At 39.8% G+C, this 19,151-nt stretch overlaps 1 protein-coding gene across 3 annotated transcripts in view; it reads left to right on the top strand.

The window, feature by feature from the left end:
- LOC124616084 (actin-related protein 8) overlaps positions 1–13,482 on the top strand; it is a 171,531-nt gene extending 158,049 nt beyond the window's left edge. For all 3 annotated transcript variants that reach the window (XM_047144335.1, XM_047144336.1, XM_047144334.1), the window contains one exon: positions 12,686–13,482. In XM_047144335.1, coding sequence (XP_047000291.1) covers positions 12,686–12,858 — 173 coding nt within the window. In that variant the 3' untranslated portion in view covers positions 12,859–13,482. The remainder of the gene's footprint in view (positions 1–12,685) is intronic.
- The last annotated feature ends 5,669 nt before the right edge of the window (positions 13,483–19,151 follow it).

The following is a 19,151-nucleotide window of genomic DNA, read 5'->3' as shown; positions in this document are numbered from 1 at the left end:
AGAATCCGACACAGCCTCGAAAGACCTAAGTGCAGTAGATGACATTTGCTCAGAGTTGTTGATATCCTGGAGATTACTATTCCATCTGGTGTCTGATATATACTAGACAGGTGAAATTCGCTCAGGCTTCAGGAAGACTGTCATAATTCTAATTCCAAAGAAAGCAGTTGCTGACAGGTGTGAATATTACCCAACTATCAGTTTATTAAGTCGTGGCTGCAAAATATTGACACAAATTATTTACAGAATGGAAAAACTGGTAGAAGTCAGTGTTGGAGAAGATCAGTTTGGGTTCCAGAGAAATGTAGAAATAATAACACAAGGCAATACTAGCCCTATGACTCGCCTTAGATGACATATCAAAGAAAGTCAAATCTACATTTTGTAGCATTTGTAGATTTACAGAAAGCTTTTAACAATGTGGGCTGGACTACAGTCTTTGAAATTGATAAATACTGGGAACAAAGGGCTATTTACAACTTGTACAGAAACCAGACTGCAGTTATGAAAATTGAAGGACATGAAAGGGAAGCAATGATTTATGAGTCAGTAGGACAGGATTGTAGTCTATCCCTGATGTTATTCAGTCTGTTCTTTCAGCAAGCTGTAAAGGAGACCAAGTAGAAATTTGAAAAGGGGATTAAAGTTCAGGGAGAAAAAATAAAAATTTTGCTCTTTGTTGATGACATAGTAATTCATATACATCTACATCTACATCTACATGGATACTCTGCAATCACATTTAAGGGCCTGGCAGAGGGTTCATCGAACCACCTTCACAATTCTCTATTATTCCAATCTCATATAGCGCACGGAAAGAATGGACACCTATATCTTTCCGTACAAGCTTTGATTTCCCTTATTTTATCGTGGTGCTTGTTCCTCCCTATGTAGGTCGGTGTCAACAAAATATTTTCACATTTAGAGGAGAAAGTTGGTGATTAGAATTTCATGAGAAGATTCCATCACAATGATAAACGCCTTTCTTTTAATGATGTCCAGCCCAAATCCTGTATCATTTCTGTGACACTCTCTCCCATATTTCGCGATAATACAAAACATGCTGCCTTTCTCTGAACTTTTTCAATGTACTCCCTCAGCCCTATCTGGTAAGGATCCCACACCGCGCAGTAGTATTCTAAGAGAGAACGGACAAGCATAGTGTAGGCAGTCTCCTTAAAACGCAGTCTTTGGTTAGCCCTCCCCACAACATTTTCTATGTGTTCCTTCCAATTTATTTGTTCATAATTGTAATACCTAGGTATTTAGTTGAATTTATGGCTTTTAGATTAGACTGATTTATTCTGTAACTGAAGTTTAACGAGTTCATTTTAGCACTCATATGGATGACCTCACACTTTTCATTATTCAGGGTCAACTGCCACTTTTTGCACCATTCAGATATCTTTTCTAATTCATTTTGCAGTTTTGATCTGATATTCCATAAGCACACAATTTCACTACAAGCCGCTTGTGTGGTACAGTGTCAAAAGTCTTCCGGAAATCCAGAAATACGGAATCGATCTGAAATCCCTTGTCAGTAGCACTTCACGTGAATAAAGAGCTAGATGTGTTTCACAGGAACGATATTTTCTAAACCCATGTTGACTGTGTGTCAATATACCATTTTCTTCAAGGTATTTCATAATGTTTTAACACAATATATGTTCCAAAATCATGCTGCGTATCAATGTTAACAATACGGGCCTGTAATTTAGTGAATTACTCCTACTCCCTTTCTTGAATATTGGTGTGACCTGTGCAACTTTCCAGTCTTTGGGTATGGATCTTTCGTTGAGCGATCAGTTGTATATGATTGTTAGATATGGAGCTAATGCATCAGCATACTCCGAAAGGTACCTAATTGGTATACAGTCTAGACCAGAAGACTTGCTTTTATTAAGTGATTTAAGTTGCTTCACTACTCCGAGGATATTTACTTCTACGTTACTCACGTTGGCAGCTGTTCTCGATTCAAATTCTGAAATATTTACTTCGTCTTCTTTTGTGAAGGCATTTCAGAAGGCTGTGTTTAGTAACTCTGCTTTGGCAGCACTGTCTTCGACAGTATCTCCATTGCTATCGCGCAGAGAAGGCATTGATTGTTTCTTGCCGCTAACGTACTTCACATACGACCAGAATCTCTGTGGATTTTCTGCCTGGTTTCAAGACAAAGTTTCATTGTGGAAACTGTTATAAGCATCTCCCATTGAAGTCCGCACTAAATTTCCAGCTTCTGTAAAAGATCGCCAATCTTGGGGATTTTGCGTCTGTGTAAATTTGACTTGTTTGTTTCATTGTTTCTGCAACAGTGTTCTAACTCATTTTGTGTACCAAGGAGGATCAACTCTGTCACTTGTTAATTTATTTGGTATAAATCTCTCAATTGCTGCCAATACTATTTCTTTGAATTTAAGCCACATCTGGTCTACACTTACATTATTAATTTGGAATGAGTGGTGTCTCTCAGGAAGGTGTCAAGTGAATTTTTACTTATTTTTCAAGGATTTGGGGATTACAGTATTCAATCCCGCTACAACAACCCTGTGTTCACTAATCCCTGGATCGCTTTTGATGCTCATTATTAACTCAGGATTATTTGTTGCTAAGAGGCCAAGTGTGTTTTCACAACCATTTACTATTCGCTTGGGCTCATGAACTAACTGCTCAAAATAATTTACAGAGACTGCATTTAGCACAATATTGGATGATATTTTATGCATACCTCTGGAATTAAACATGTATTTTCGCCAACATATTGAGGGTGAATTAAAAGTCACCACCAACTATTATCATATGAGTCGCGTACCTATTTGAAATCAAACTCAAGTTTTCTTTGAACCTTTCAACAGCTGTATCATTTGAATTGGGAGGTCAGTAAAAGGATCCAGTTATTATTTTATTCCGGTTGCGAACAATGACCTCTGCCCATACTAACTCACAGGAAATATCTGCTTCAATTTTGCGACAAGTTAAACTGCTTCTGACAGCAACAAACACGCCACCGCGAACCATGTTTAGCCTACCCTTTTGGAACACCGTTAGGTTCTTCGCATAAATTTCGGCTGAGCTTATATCTGGCTTTAGCCAGCTTTCAGTGCCTATAACGATTTGAGCATCAGTGCTTTCTATTAGCGCTTGGAGCTCTGGTACTTTGCCAACACAGCTACGACAATTTACAACTGTTATACCAATGGTTCCTGTACCTATGTTCTTCCTGTGTTCAGCCTGCACCCTATGTGACTGAAGCCCTTCTTGTGTTTACCCGAGACCCTCTAACCTAAAAAACTGCCCAGTCCACACCACATAGTCCCTGCTACACGTGTAGTGGCCTCCTGTGTATAGTGGACACCTGACCTATTCAGTGGAACCCAAAACCCAACCACCTTTTGGCGCAAGTCGAGGAATCTGCAGCCTATATGGTCACAGAACCATCTGAGCCTCTGATTCAGACCCTCCACTCGGCTCTGTACCAGAGGTCCGCAATCGGTCCTGTTGACTATGCTGCAAATTGTCAGCTCTGCTTTCATCTTGCAAGCAAGACTGGTAGCCTTTTTCACTTCTGTTAGCCACTCGAAACCATAGAGAACCTCTTCTGATCCAAAGTGACACACATCATTGGTACCAACGTGAGCAACCACCTGCAGTTGGCTGCACCCTGTGCTCTTCATGGCATCCGGGAGAACCCTTTCCACATCCGGAATGACTTCACCCGGTACACACATGGATTGCACATTGGTTTTCTTACCCTTCTTGTCAGCCAAGACCCTAAGAGGCCCCATAACTCACCTAACGTTGGAGCTCTCAACTTCCAATAATCTCACCCTCTGTAATTGCCCGGATCTTGCAGTCTGAGTGGTTTCCTCTGAAAAAGGACAGGCGACAGCATCTGGCTCAGTGACAGTGTCGGCCACAGACAGCACCTGGAACTTGTTTGTCAGACAAACTGGGGAGACCTTATGTGCGGCTGCCTGGGAAGTCTTTCACCGCCTGCTTCGCCCTGGGGCGACCTATCACTCGACTGCAGGTGAGGGGTCAGTCTCAGTGTGAGCAGTAACTGGGTTGGCCACCAGTGAGGACTGATCAGAGGACTCTGACGTGCTGGACGTCCATTGGATCCCCACGGCCTGCCCACAACAGTGGTGCCCAACCACTGCAGCCTCAAGCTGTGTAACCGACGCCATCACAGCCTGAAGCTGAGAGCGAAGTGTCACCAACTGGGCTCACATCTGCACACAACAATCGCAGTCCCTGTCCATACAAAAGACCGTGGAAAACAAAAGTATGCTGATAAACGGACTATCGGCACATGCTGCGCAACTCTACTGTAGGCCCTGACGAAAACGAACGAACTGTTTCTAGTAATACACAGATATTCAAAAACCTAACTACTGATGCACTGAGGTGAAACTAAATAACTTGCTCCTGATTAGGAACTTGTAATACGTCACAAAATCGGTTTACTTTCTGACACAAATGAAAATGCGAGAACTATGGCTATTTGTTATTAAATTTACACGCAGAAACTCAAGAAACTAAACTAAACATAGATGATACAATAAAATTCGCTCCTGGTTAGGAACTCGTAAGTGTCACAAAAGCGGTTACTTCCCTGTTGCTGCATCTGTCTCGTTCGGCTGTTACTAAATCTGTTAGAGACAGCTAAAGACTCGGAAGAACAATTGAATGGCGTGGATAATGTCTTGAAAAGAGATCCTAAGATAAACATCAATAAAAGTACAATGAGGGTAATGGAATCCAATTTAATTAAATCAGATGATGCTGAGGGAATTAGACTAGGGAATGGGTCACTAAATGTAGTAGAGGAGTTATACTATGTGAACAGCAAAATAACTGATGATGGTGAAAGTAAGGAAGACATGAAATTCAGAATGACAATAGCAAGAAAAACATTTGTGAAAAAGAGGAATTTGCTTTTGAAATATGGCACTATGGAAGAATGCTGATGATTAGATTGGTAGATCAAATAAGAAATGAGGCGATGCTGAATCAAATTGGAGAAAAAAGAAAATTATGGCACAACTTGACCAAGAGAAGTGATTGAGTGATGACGCATTCTGGGCATCTGAGAAATTGTTTATTTGCTAATAGAGGGAAAAGGGGGGGTTGAAAATTGTACAAGTAGACCAAGGCCTGTATACAGTATACAGTAAGCAGGATGAAATAGATGGAGGTTGCAGTAGTTATTTGGAGATGAAGAGACTTGCTCAGAATAGACTAGCATGAAGAGCTGCATCACACCAATCTTCTGACTGAAGGCTATAACAAAAACTTTTATTGATCACATTATTGCATTAAAGCTATGTCGAAGTCAGTTATTACATAGTATTCATATTATATGACATAGCTAATAATATATACATTAATTGATTGTGGTGCGAAATTCATCAGTGGACTAGACAGGGCTTTCAACCGTTCGATACTTTAGACTCCTCTTAGCTATACTTTATTAATAGTTAAACTTATTATGGCTAAGGGCGCACTATTAAAATTATGTTTTCCTTAATAGTGGACACATTTTTGGACCAAAATGAGTGACTAAGTCTTTGTGAAGATTGTTCTTATTCCTTGCAGTGATGACATTAACTGAGTTGTTGGTTTGAAACAAACCTATACAAGGTGGGGCAAATAAAAATGGATCAGAGAACAGAGTTCCAGAGTACAAAGAAACACAGCAGAGGAAAGGAAAAACAGTGCTAACCTCACTATAGCATATGTTGAAAGTGATCACAGTCATCTTTTGACAGTTTTGGGCCTCAGTCAGCAAGTTGCTGAAGCTGGATCGAAGCTGGACTGCTGGAATTGCTGCAGTCTCATCCAAAATGTTCTGCTGCAATTCTTGAAGACTATTAGGGTTGTTGCGGTACACTTAGACTTGAGGGCTTCCCACACAAAGTAATTGCACACTGACAGATCAGGTGACCAGGGCAGCCAGCTAGGGCCGTAACCAGACTGCAGGTCCAGGTAGAGTATTTGTCTACATGATCGAGGTTATATGCCAGTCTCTTGCAACAGGTGTTGGGTCAATTTGTTGGGACTTTGAAGCATTTTCTGGTTAACTGCAGGCACATTTTTCTTGTGTGTGGTCACGTTTTTTGGCTTGTTCAAAACAGATCCTGTCCGATGCCTTTTTTGGACTAAGCGTTGCACGGCACTATTTGCTGGCGCTTTGACACCATTAAACTTTACAGCAAATGACTGATCACATTGTTTCCACAACTCTGTCATCACATAACTTTCCACAATGAGCATGCCGCTCCACTGTGAGTACCGTTGCCCCCTCTGCACTGCTCTACTCACACTGACACAGTCTGCAGCACGCTCTGAACTGGCTTGGCTCATGTGGCTGGCATACAAGTGGCGTGTACATCAACCAAACGGTGTTTGGTTATATGCATAGTCATGTCCAATTGTATCAACTCATCCAGGCCACTTTTGCTTGCCCCACCCTGTACTGTGTTACTAATGACAAATTTCATCAAGTAATAAGTGTACTGAGATGCTGTAGTTCATGTATCCAGCATTCTGCAAGTAGCTCTTGAATTTACACCATAAATTATTCGTATTACATGACTATGGACCAGGAAAACTTAAGCTTGATTTTACAAGTTAACCCAAAATTTGATACTGTATGGAATTACAGAATCAAAGTAAGAAAAGTATGCCCAATGTTCTTTATTTTCATATCATCTTTGTCTGACAATTTTTGCAGTGCAAATAATGATTTGATTAGGTGTTTCAGCAGTTCCTCCCAACTGAATTTGGTGTCAAGTTTTAATCCCAAGAATTTAACACTGTCAGACTTTTCTATCTTCAAGTCATCATACTTTATACATATGTCAGGTGGAAACCTCTTTCTGATTCTGAATTGCATACGGTGATTGGCTGGGAACTATTCATTAAATTTAATTAAAACTTTTTTCCAAAACAGCATTTCATTTGCTATGTTTTACAGTATTTGTATTATCTAGAAACAACACAATTTAGCTGCTGATAATGTTACTGTGTTATTAATCTGGTATCCTGGTCCGACAATTTTGACAGCCCGCCAGAAGGCATGGACGTAGACAACAGCCACTAGGTGACACTCCTATAATCTGCGAGTGCTGCTATCGCCACCACAGTGCTACGTGTGGGCCATGCCCACCGCGCCAACCTATCGACACTCACAGTGGTTCTGTAAAGCCAGCAGCACAGAGGCTCAGACCGCAGTCATGCTCCACCTGGGCTTGTGATCGTTTATGTATTCGTCATTGCTCTGGTCACTGATAGTTGCTGTGTCTTGGTATCCAACTTGGCTTTGCTCTCTGGTCGTGGTATTTAGCCATGTGGTCTATGTTGTCAGTCGTCCCTGCCTGTGATGTGTCTCTGCATTGTACCGGGAATTCCTTGTTGTGAAGCCGTCTGCAGGTGCACTCCAGTCTTACTCGATTCCAGATACTATAATCAATATACACAAAAAAGCAAAAGCCCTAAAATGAAATCTCACAGAACACAATGCATAGTTAATTTTAGTTCATGTGTAATTTGATACTGTAATATAGAACTCCTTCCAACTGACACCATTTGCTTCCTGTGTTATATGACTTGAACCATTTCAGAGAAATTCCTCTGATACCATAATATTTTAATTTGTGTAAAAAAGTGTTGTGATTTTCACAGTTGAATGCCTTTGAAAAATCACAGAATATTTTGGAAGCCTATAATTTGTTGCCTAATGAGTTAAGAACTTTCTTGCCTCTCATATAGAGTGTCAGAACCCTTTAAAAATCCTACCTGTGGCTTCAACAATATGTTGTTTGTTGTTGTAGCTTATATATTAACTTTTGTAAAATTGAGAAGGTTGACAAAAATGAAATTGGCCAGAAGTTTTGATGGTATTTTGTCATCTCCATTCTTACACAATGGCTTAACTTCAGGATGTTTCACTGAATCAGGAAGTTTTTCTGCTCATAGGTGACTGGTTACAGTTTCACTGAATCAGGAAGTTTTTCTGCTCATAGGTGACTGGTTACAAAAATTACTTGAGATTTTGCTAAACTCGAACAACACTCTTTAATTAATTTTCTTGATATTGTATCATAAACATTAGATTTTTCGTTTAGTGAAGAGATTGGATATGAAGGAATGTGTCAGGACCAAAATGTTTTAAGTTACTGTATTTTACATCCTGTTGGGCCCGCAGCATAGTATACTTCGAGGTAAGATGTTATGGAAATGATTTCTCCAAATCAGCTGCAATAAGGTAGTGTGATTTTTAATATTTTACACGACAGGCCTGTTTCAGCTTATTGCCATTATCAAGTGACGACTAGATGGAAGTGACAACCATATTGCTTAGACAGTAAAGTCCTCCTGTCATGTCTTGGTAAGTATAGTGATTCTTGTAGTTATCGAAATGTAAAAATATGTTATCTTTTTTTCTCCAGATATTTTGACAGTTCAGATTTGACGTTTTGATAACTACAAGAGCGATTATACTTACCGAGACATGACAGATAGGCTTTACTATAGATGCAATATGGTTGTCACTTCCAACTAGACACCACTTAATAGTGGCAATAAGCCAAAACAGGCCTGTTGAGTAAAATATTAAAAAACATTTTACCATACTGCATTTTAGTTGCCAGGGGATCCACAGCAGAAATAAACTTTTTGGAGTAACAGTAATACTCTTTTATTTTGTCTCTTTCATTATTGCACAAGGCACCCATCAAATGGACCTATTAGAGTAACAGTCAAAACATATTTAGGTTATACATTGTTAAAATGCAGTTCGATGACCACATTTTAAAATAAATCACCAGATGCCAAATGTTTTTTGCACAGCAGTGATGTAACATGATGTTATAGGTGAGAGAGAGAGAGAGAGAGAGAGAGAGAGAGAGAGAGAGAGAGAGAGAGAGACAGTGATACTGACAGTGGACATATGAGTGATGCATGTGATGTTTGGTGAAAGAAGATTTGTGAGAGTTGCAGTGGACTTGGCGTAGATGCTTTGCATGTTTACCTTAGTCATTCACGTGTTGAAAGCTTGTATATGTCTCTATGACAACACGTTAGTGTTGTTGCAGCTCCGCAGACAACTAATGTTTTCACCTATAGCCATTTGTGCTTCACAGTTGAAAGCTGTCAACAGTGTTGTCAGCTATCTTCTTTTGCCGACTGTACATCAGTAGCAGGTACTGGATGTGCATTGTGACCACACCATGAGGTGACTGCCGTTGTTGTTTCTTATTTATTGAGGCCATTTAAGGCAGGAATTGTTCTGATATTATTTTTTAATCCCAAAGTACTGGTCCATTTTTTAGATATCTCCACTTCCTGTGTTTCAGCAGGCAATAGTCAACAACATGTGCCCAAGAAAAACAAATGGATGCCATTACTTTTATGGTCTGCTTATTTACCTAAACAGTTACCCATCAGATAAGTCTCTGGAGCATAGCAGGGGCATCTCAGTTGATGTTTTGTGGACTTCTCACAAACCTTGTGAATGGAGATTCTACAGAAAACATCGTCTTGGCAAAGTACATTGTTGTGGCACTGCAGCTTGACTGCTGCGAGTGGTTTTATCAGGTGGAGTAAGTGAGAGAAGAAAGCAAGTAAGGGATGGTTGGGAAGGTTTAAGGGTTGGGTGGCTGGTGCTGTACAGTGAGAGGGAGCAAGCATGTGAGATATGAATATGCCATGGGTAGCTCACTCTGGCACAGACAGGAAAAATGTGGTGCCCAGTGATGTGGATGAACAGATTGGGAGGGCAAGATAGAGCAGGGGACGAGGGAGGGAATGAGTGTAGAATAAGATAAGTGGGGGACAGGGATGGAGGTTGGTGTGCGACAGGATACAGCAGGACCGCAACATTGAAGAGGCTGTTGTAAGGACAGTTACCCTCTACATAATTTGGAGAAGCTGGTGATGAGTGAGGGGGGAAGAGGGGTCCAGATGACAGGGTTCACAGGTTCTGAAACAGCCATTGAAGTCCAGCACACGCTGCTCAGCATTGCATTCTACAACTGGGTGTTCAAGTCTCCACTTGGGCACAGTTTGACATTGGAGTTTGTTCAGGTGGTCATGTCTGCGTAAAATGCTGTGCTGAAGTTACAGCACAATTGGTGTGTAATATGGCTGCTTTTATGGGTGGCTGTGATTCTGATAGGACAGAATAGGATGTACCATTGACAGAACCAAAATGTGATGCCTTATGTGAGTTCATTCGACTGGTGTTGCACAGGTGTCTTCCACAGATAGCTGGCCCATATGGCGAGAGAGTTGAAATGTGTTTAATCCAACATGCTGCAGGCACCACTTTTTCTTTTTATCACAAATATAGAATTGTGAATGCTCCACAAGTGTGCTTTATCAACTTTTACAGTTGGCATTCTCCCACTGTTTTCACTTAAAGTTGATTAATTCAGGAATACGAGGATTTAAAAATATTGCATTTTCACTATGGTCTAATGTAAAAATACATGTGTCAAAATTGAAACTTAATAACCAGTGATCTAGTTGCCTTTGGAGACCAGTTTTTCGCAATTCTGAGAAAGTGATTTGTTTAGACTAAATTTCTGTAATTCAGAAGTTATTAATATACTAAGATATGATTTCAACACACCACCCATTTTTATACCCCATAATATTTCAAAAAATTCTGTTCTGATAATATTGAAGCTCGGAATTTCCTGAACATGATTGTTGAACATGAAATTATGGTACCATTATGATATGAGAATGTAGTGCCTTGTGTTTCTGTAAACTACAAGGACACAAAATATTTGGTTCATAAAGTAAGTGGTCCTAGAAACTCAGGCCAGTTACTTTATTTTTCTTTCTCTTATATCATTAATTAATATAGCATTCTCCTGTAAATAACTAAAAATTATGAAGTGACACATTACTGCTAAAAGGTGAGCCTATGAATAGCCAGACACGAGCCCGGAGTGGGGAGTCTGTTTGTGAATTCACGAGAGCACATACTATTTAGTAGTAATGTTGAAAGCATATAGGAAGGCATTTCACAGGAATACTATCTCAGTTGTTGAGAACTGTGTTAATGTAATGACAGTAGTGGGAGAACAAAAATAAGTACTGTGTTCTTACATGTAAACAAACAGTAGACAATGTATTTCAGGAATAGAATCTGGCATCATCAATATTATGTGTTGTGAGAATGAACTGTCAATAAATATCAGTGCATGTGTTGGTGTTTTTTAATTAACATGCCTACAACCTCATACTCCGGTGCACTTCCACTACTGAGAATTTTATAAATTCACAGTTCACAGAGACAAATGGTTTAGCATGGTAAGGAACATACACCAGAAACATTTGAGGTTGGGAGTAGATATTGCATAAGGATGGACTAGATTGGGTGGGTGGGTGGAGGAATATTGCCCTGTAAGGGGTTGGCAGTGTTGTTGGTAAGATGTTCCTAATTTCAGAAAATAATGGTAAGTAGCTGAAGGCCTGGCAAAGGATGTTTTTCCAGTCAGGAGTGACATTGATTGATGAGGGTGTGTTCCTTTGGCTCTGATTCATGGGGGTGGTTGGAGGATTAGGTGCATTGAGAATATGTTACAGGAAATATGTTGCAGGTTATGTTTTTGGTTTTGAGGGTAATACCTTATAATTTGTCATAATGCCTGCATTTATAGAGCAATCCCTTGCTTTATAATCAGTGCCTCATTAAGGCTGTTACAGACAGGCATTACCTTGCTTTACAACCTGTGCCATCTGAGTACTTTCTCCCCAGCCCCTCCTCTTCCATTATCAGCTTCTCAGTATGTAGTTGGTAATTATTCTTACAACGAGTACTGCAATCCTTTTTGTACACAACCACCCCCACACTTTTTTCCTGTGCCTTCAATTTGACTCATTCTACACTCACAGCCTCATCTCCACAGTTTTTCTCTTACTCTTCCTCTGTCCTTTCATCCCCTCCCAAACCAGTCTAACCCTCACTCACACTACCCACTTCGTTTCTTCCCTTTGAGGTTCACCTTATGATGTTAATCTGTGATATAAACATCTTAAAGTTTCTATATGCACCACATTAATCAACTACAGGTAAGTTGTTGCCTGTTCACATTTTTGTTTGTGGCATTTTAAGGGAGCTTATATGTTGTCTGTTAATTATTGTGTTTCATATCGACACAACTACTATGACAGTTTTTGGAAATTTTTATTGTAATTACCTGAAACACTGGAAGAATACTCTTGCATAAAAATACCTGTCCTTTACCTGTAAATTAAGGTGTTTTTATTTCTCTTTCTCAGTATCCTGTTTTATGTCATTCCTTTTCAGCATTAAGAGTTAGCAGTGCCCTTCTGTAAATCTTTTTGTAACTGTGATAAAAAAAAATTAAAAGCTCTGGCCCTTTTTTTAAGGAACTAGATTGTGGAAAATATTTTTAATAGCTTCTTTTATCAACTTGAGAGAGGAACAATATGTAAGAAAATTACATTTGATAGTGTTTGCTCAAACTTTCCAGGCCACTTCCAGCTTCTAATTTCACTTCTGTTTTGGCTGCTCAGTATTGTCTAATGTCTCTTTTTTCATCTGTCATCATCGTTACTTGCTAGGTAGGTTTTTTACAATCCCACCGTACTATGTGGAAAGAAAATTTGCAGTTTAGTCTAATCTTTGTTTTGTACTTTACCTTTGCAGAACAATTGGACATCATCACAAATCCAAAAGAAATGGATCCCCAGATAACTACTTGGAAGGGTGCAGCCATAATGTCCTGTTTAGAATCAGCACAAGAGCTTTGGTTGTACCCAAATGAGTGGCAAAAAATTGGAGTAAAACTTTTGAGAGAGAGGGCACCATTTATGTGGTAAAAGATTTTATTCCAGTCCATCATCTCAGATACTGTTATAAAACAGTATGCAATTTTGTGTAAAAGAAGAAGACTGCTATCTTCAGTGGAGAGAGAGAGAGAGAAAGAGAGAGAGAGAGAGAGAGAGAGAGAGAGAGAATTTGTGTGTTGAGAAAACATAGAATCTTTTATTTAAAAGTTTAAGAACACTACCAAAATAAATTATACAGGACAGATTTTCAGGGTCAGTGTTAACATTCTAGGTGATAAAATTTTGGTCGTATTACTTTCACAGATTTTTTTCTATGTTCATGCGCGAATATCTGTTGCTGATGTAATAGAAGGTGGAATTTCAACTATAGTAACTATGAAATTCTCTAATACTAAAGAACTTTGCTACCGAAGATATAATTTTATTCTAAAAATATAATTAATACCTGATAACTTAAGGGAAAAAAAGATGCAGTGACCAATGGAAAAGTGTTGCGATTCAATTAAAATGTAATTTCATATAGATTTGACTGATTATGAAGATGTGTCACCACTATAAAGTAAATTGATGCAATCAGGGTTTTAATATTTTGAGGGACGGTTGCGTAGTTAAGTATAGAAATGCAGCATTATCCATGTGCTCTCTCTCTCTCTCTCTCTCTCTCTCTCTCTCTCTCTCTCTCTCTCTCTCTCTCTCTCTCTCTCGCTCTCTGCCTCTCAAACAAAACATAGCCTGTGCTGTCATCATAAGATAGTAGTAAGGCTTCTTTAATTGTGTGGATAGCAAGTTTCAACACATAATGATTCAATTATCATGCAGACTTTTGAAACTGACAGTGTAAAGTATTAGTTTTTATTACTGTGAATGGTATCTGCTGTCACTGAAGTAAATAAAATAAAAAGAAATTAGGTATTTTCTGATCTTGATCACTTGTTATTGTGTTAGAAAGTGTAATATAGTCATCTACGACAATGTACTGAAACCTGTAATTGTGATAGTGTATATGAGTTCAAGACTGGAAAAATAAAAGAGTTTTTGAACATATTGATCATTGCTTATCCAACAAGTGACTGTATCATGTTTTATGAAGAAAGCTGCTTCTACAATAGCACTTATGTCATACCTGTAGGTAACCTGAAACAACCATTTCCTACTATTGAGTCTGATAATGTTGTAGGATTCTTCTATGATACATGCAGTAGTAATTCACTAATATATTCCCATAACTAGGTAAACTGATTTTATTTTCAGGATTCAAAAATACCTTTGACAACAGTACATAAACATGAACATCATCAAAGTTAGTTCAGCAGACCAAGGAAACAAAATATAAACTTTTACTTGTTGTAAATCAATGCTTCCCACACACTCACTCCCTTCATGGTAGACAGGAACTCCCAGAATGTGCAGGTATTTGTTAATGCACCTGCCAGCTTGCTCTAGTATAAACTACTGATGTGTCTGGTGATTCTTGTGGACTTGTTTGCTGAGGTGAGGGTTACTCAGGTGTGTGTGACTAGGTTAACTGATGGGATGCTTTGAAGTCATTGATATGGAGTCACAGGGATTCTGTCATTTTGTAGTGGCAGCTGGTGTCATCAAATATGCTGGTTTGACTCCTTCCATTGATACCATTAGTACTCTGCCATTTAAATTGTTTGCAACGTATGTTCATCACATTTGATTACTTGGAATGGTCCAGAGTATAGCATTTGTAATGGTGGGTGCACGTGCGAGCTTATTTTAAAATCTTCATGAACAATAACTTTCTAGTCTCCATAGTGGGATAGCGGTGAAGGGCATAGCTTTAGAGACTTGGATCTTGACTTGTTGCAGTAAAAATTTCAGCTCTGGTTCAACTGACAGCTGTTGTGCCAAAAAGAAAAAGAAAACCTCCGATGGCAGTCAAAATGTTTCCCCATAAACCATTTACACTATTGATGCTCCAGTGTGTCTGATTTGAAAGCTGTGCAGAGGCCCAATATGGCCAGTTTAGTGTGGGAGTCCAGTTGCTTCCTTGGCTTTTAAGTGTGACTTTTATCATCTTACACCAGTACACTACCATCCCATTGCTTGCACAATGATAGCTGTTTGTATGGCAGTGCTGGAACCCACACAAATCGAACAGTTTGAGGAACATGTCAATTCAAATTGAAGTCCTTAATCAGCAATGTCATGAACTGGACAGCTGAAATGGGAAATCCACATTGATAAACGGTTCTTGCTGTTGTTTCTGCTGGGATATCAGTATCTGACATCACTTAAGCCCAACAAGGTTATCTGTTAAAAGCCATAAATAAATATTGATACCCCTCTGATGGTGGGTCCATAAGATCTACACTGATCAGCCAGAAAATTATAACCACCTACCTAATTTTCGGTATGTCCACCTTTGGCACTTCTAACAGTTGCAACACGTCATGGCGTGGAAGCAATGAGGCCTTAGTAAGTCAGTGGAGGGAGTTGGCACCACATCTTCACACATAAGCCACCTAAATTCCCATAAATTCCAGGAAATCGGGTGCCACTGCCAAGAGGTGCATGTGATCTGCAACCAACATCCTTGGCCGTCATGGTGCCTTACATGAGCTCCACTGGACCCATGGGTGCCGAAGTGAATGTTCTCCAGAGCATAATGGAGCTGCAGCCAGCTTGCCTCCATCCTGCAGTAAAGGTGTCACAGAACTGTTCCCTTGGAAGACGACGGATTGGCACACTCCCATCAGCTTCATGAAAATGGTATTGAGATTCACCAGTTCATGCAATGCTGTGCCACTCACCAATGTCCAGTGCTGATGGTCATGTGCGCATTTCAGTCATAGTTGCTGATGTCCTGGTGTTAACATTACGTGCACAGGTTGTCAGCTGCGGAGACCCATCGTTAGGAGTGTTTGGTGCACTGTGTGTTCAGAAACACTTGTACTTTGCCTAGGATTAAAATCTGATGCTAGTTCCCTGTTTTACCATCTGTACAGTCTGCGATGTCCGATGTCTGTAATAAGGAGAGGCTGCCCAACCCCTGACGTCTGAACATTGTTTTACCTTAGTTTTGTCACTTGTTGAAGACACTCACCACAGCACTTCTTCAACACCCAACAAGTCTTGCACTTTCCGGAATGCTTGAGCTGAGTGTCCAGGCCATCGCAATCTCAGACAGATCGCACACTTTCACCATCCTGCACATGGACAGCACAATTACTGATACTAAATGCACCATGCTTGTGTCCGATTTGCAGTCATTCCTCACCAGGTGATGATGCTATCATCTGAACAAGTTTATATAGATACTAGGGCAGTGGTGATAAGGTTATTGCTGATAAATGTGTATGTGTGTGTGTGTGAGAGAGAGAAACAGCCTGTTGGTCCTGGAAATTATCTCACCAGGGATAAGGTAGATACTGCCTACAGGAAAATTAAAGAGACCTTTGGAGAAAACAGAATCACTTGTATGAATACCAAGAGCTCAGATGGAAACCCAGTTCTAAGCAAAGAAGGGAAAGCAGAAAGGTGGAAGGAGTATATAGAGGGTCTATACAAGGGCGACGTACTTGAGGACAATATTCTGGAAATGGAAGAGAATGTAGATGAAGACAAAATGGGAGATACAATACTGCGTGAAGAGTTTGACAGAGCACTGAAAGACCTGAGTCGAAACAAGGCCCCAGGAGTAGACAACATTCTATTAGAACTACTGACGGCCTTGGGAGAGCCAGTCCTGACAAAACTCTACCATCTGGTGAGCAAGATGTATGAGACAGGCGAAATACCCTCAGACTTCAAGAAGAGTATAATAATTCAAATCCCAAAGACAGCAGGTGTTGACAGATGTGAAAATTACCGAACAATCAGTTTAATAAGTCACAGCTGCAAAATACTAACGTGAATTCTTTACAGACAAATGGAAAAACTAGTAGAAGCCGACCTAGGGGAAGATCAGTTTGGATTCCGTAGAAATATTGGAACACGTGAGGCAATACTGACCTTACGACTTATCATAGAAGAAAGGTTAAGGAAAGGCAAACCTACGTTTCTAGCATTTGTAGACTTAGAGAAATCTTTTGACAATGTTGACTGGAATACCCTCTTTCAAATTCTAAAGGTGGCAAAGGTAAAATACAGGGAGCGAAAGGCTATTTACAATTTGTACAGAAACCAGATGGCAGTTATAAGAGTTGAGGGACATGAAAGGGAAGCAGTGGTTGAGAAGGGAGTGAGACAGGGTTGTAGCCTCTCCCCGATGTTATTCAATCTGTATATTGAGCAAGCAGTAAAGAAAACAAAAGAAAAATTCGGAGTAGGTATTAAAATCCATGGAGAAGAAATAAAAACTTTGAGGTTCGCCGATGACATTGTAATTCTGTCAGAGACAGCAAAAGACTTGGAAGAACAGTTGAATGGAATGGATAGTGTCTTGAAAGGAGGATATAAGATGAACATCAACAAAAGCAAAACGGGGATAATGGAACGTAGTCGAATTAAGTCAGGTGATGCTGAGGGAATTAGATTAGGAAATGAGACACTTAAAGTAGTAAAGGAGTTTTGCTGTTTAGGGAGCAAAATAACTGATGATGGCCGGAGTAGATAGGATATAAAATGTAGACTGGCAATGGCAAGGAAAGCGTTTCTGAAGAAGAGAAATTTGTTAACATCGAGTATAGATTTAAATGTCAGGAAGTCGTTTCTGAAAGTATTTGTATGGAGTGTAGCCATGTATGGAAGTGAAATGTGGACGATAAATAGCTTAGACAAGAAGAGAATAGAGGCTTTCGAAATGTGGTGCTACAGAAGAAAGCTGAAGATTAGATGGGTAGATCACATAACTACTGAGGAGGAATTGAATAGAATTGGGGAGAAAAGGAGTTTATGGCATAACTTGACAAGAAGAAGAGACCGGTTGGTAGGACATGTTCTGAGGCATCAAGGGATCACAAATTTAGCATTGGGAGGCAGCTTGGAGGGTAAAAATCGTAGAGGGAGACCAAGAGATGAATACACAAAGCAGATTCAGAAGGATGTAGGTTGCAGTAAGTACTGGGAGGTGAAGAAGCTTGCACAGGATAGAGTAGCATGGAGAGCTGCATCAAACCGGTCTCAGGATGTAGAATTTCAGGCACAAATGGTCTGGGTGAGGGTCGAGACACATCACAGTAAATAAGATGTTTAGCACTACTAACTGTATTTGTTTGAGATGGAGTGTTGAATTGCTTTTTAAATATTCCTGTAGCTGCTGCACTGCACTGAGATAATTATAATTTATTGTACACGAGATGGTACAGTGCATGAGGAAAAAATCAGCAATTTCCTAGCCCTCCTATGCGTCTTATCAGGGTGTCTACGTGGACAAGGAAAAAAAATTCCCGGATTTCCCGGTTAAAAACACACTTTCTCCCGGGTGACAGTATATTTTCCCCTATCGCACCTTCGAATGGGTATGGTTTTGTGCACGGGCGTACAATTTCCCGGCACTTTAGAAAACGAAACTCAGAGAAAAAGACACGTTTTGTAAATATCTTTGATGTGCAGCAACATGTATGCTGCGTATTTTCGTATTACGAAAACATACATTGGAATTCCACCAAACACCGCATGTTACTTTCCGAACCATTGAAATCGAGATTTCGATGCGCTTTTGTAAGCCGTTCGTAACTCATGTCACGTGATCTCGCCAGCCGATGACAGCGGATATTCAGAGCATAGGACACGTGATATAGTCAGCCAATAGCAACATCAGTGTTAAGTAGCGCGCCAAACAGGGAAAGTTAATAGTTTAAATTAATATACATAGTGTTGTTACAAGAAAAGAAAAGCTTTCACATAAAATATTGGTCTCAAGCTGCAAGAGAAGCTAAGCTTTCGCATATACTGTTTATTTTTTTTGCGCGTGTTACTCTTTAGGAGATATCATACAAATGTGCCTGTAAAATTTTTAATAATGACATAAATGTCTGATCTTCACGGTTCGAGGGTTCGAAATGCTTCTAAATGGCTCGTCATCAGACAGCTGATTTTTAAATGAGAGTCAAACGCTTTGTGATTTAATAAATTCACGGTCCATTCTTGTACGTAGTTCAACTTACGTAAAAGGATATTTACTTTGAAAGTAACGCTTTTCAAACTACCAATCGTAATATTTTTCCGCGACCTGTTACAAATAGGTTCGTTTCAGCAGTTGCCAGAGCGCTCAGGTAACAGGCGACACCGCACTTGGGTAGATATCATGACGTAGGAAGCCCGTATGTACGTACGTGTAAACGATCATCAATGAAAGACGATACTGCAAGAGCATCGGAATTTCGTGAACCATATTAAAATGTGCACATTTA

This window comes from Schistocerca americana, chromosome 5 (assembly GCF_021461395.2).
Source record: "Schistocerca americana isolate TAMUIC-IGC-003095 chromosome 5, iqSchAmer2.1, whole genome shotgun sequence".
NCBI lineage: Eukaryota > Metazoa > Arthropoda > Insecta > Orthoptera > Acrididae > Schistocerca > Schistocerca americana.
Note: the sequence above shows the minus strand (reverse complement) of the source record. Positions and strands in the feature narration are given on the sequence as shown.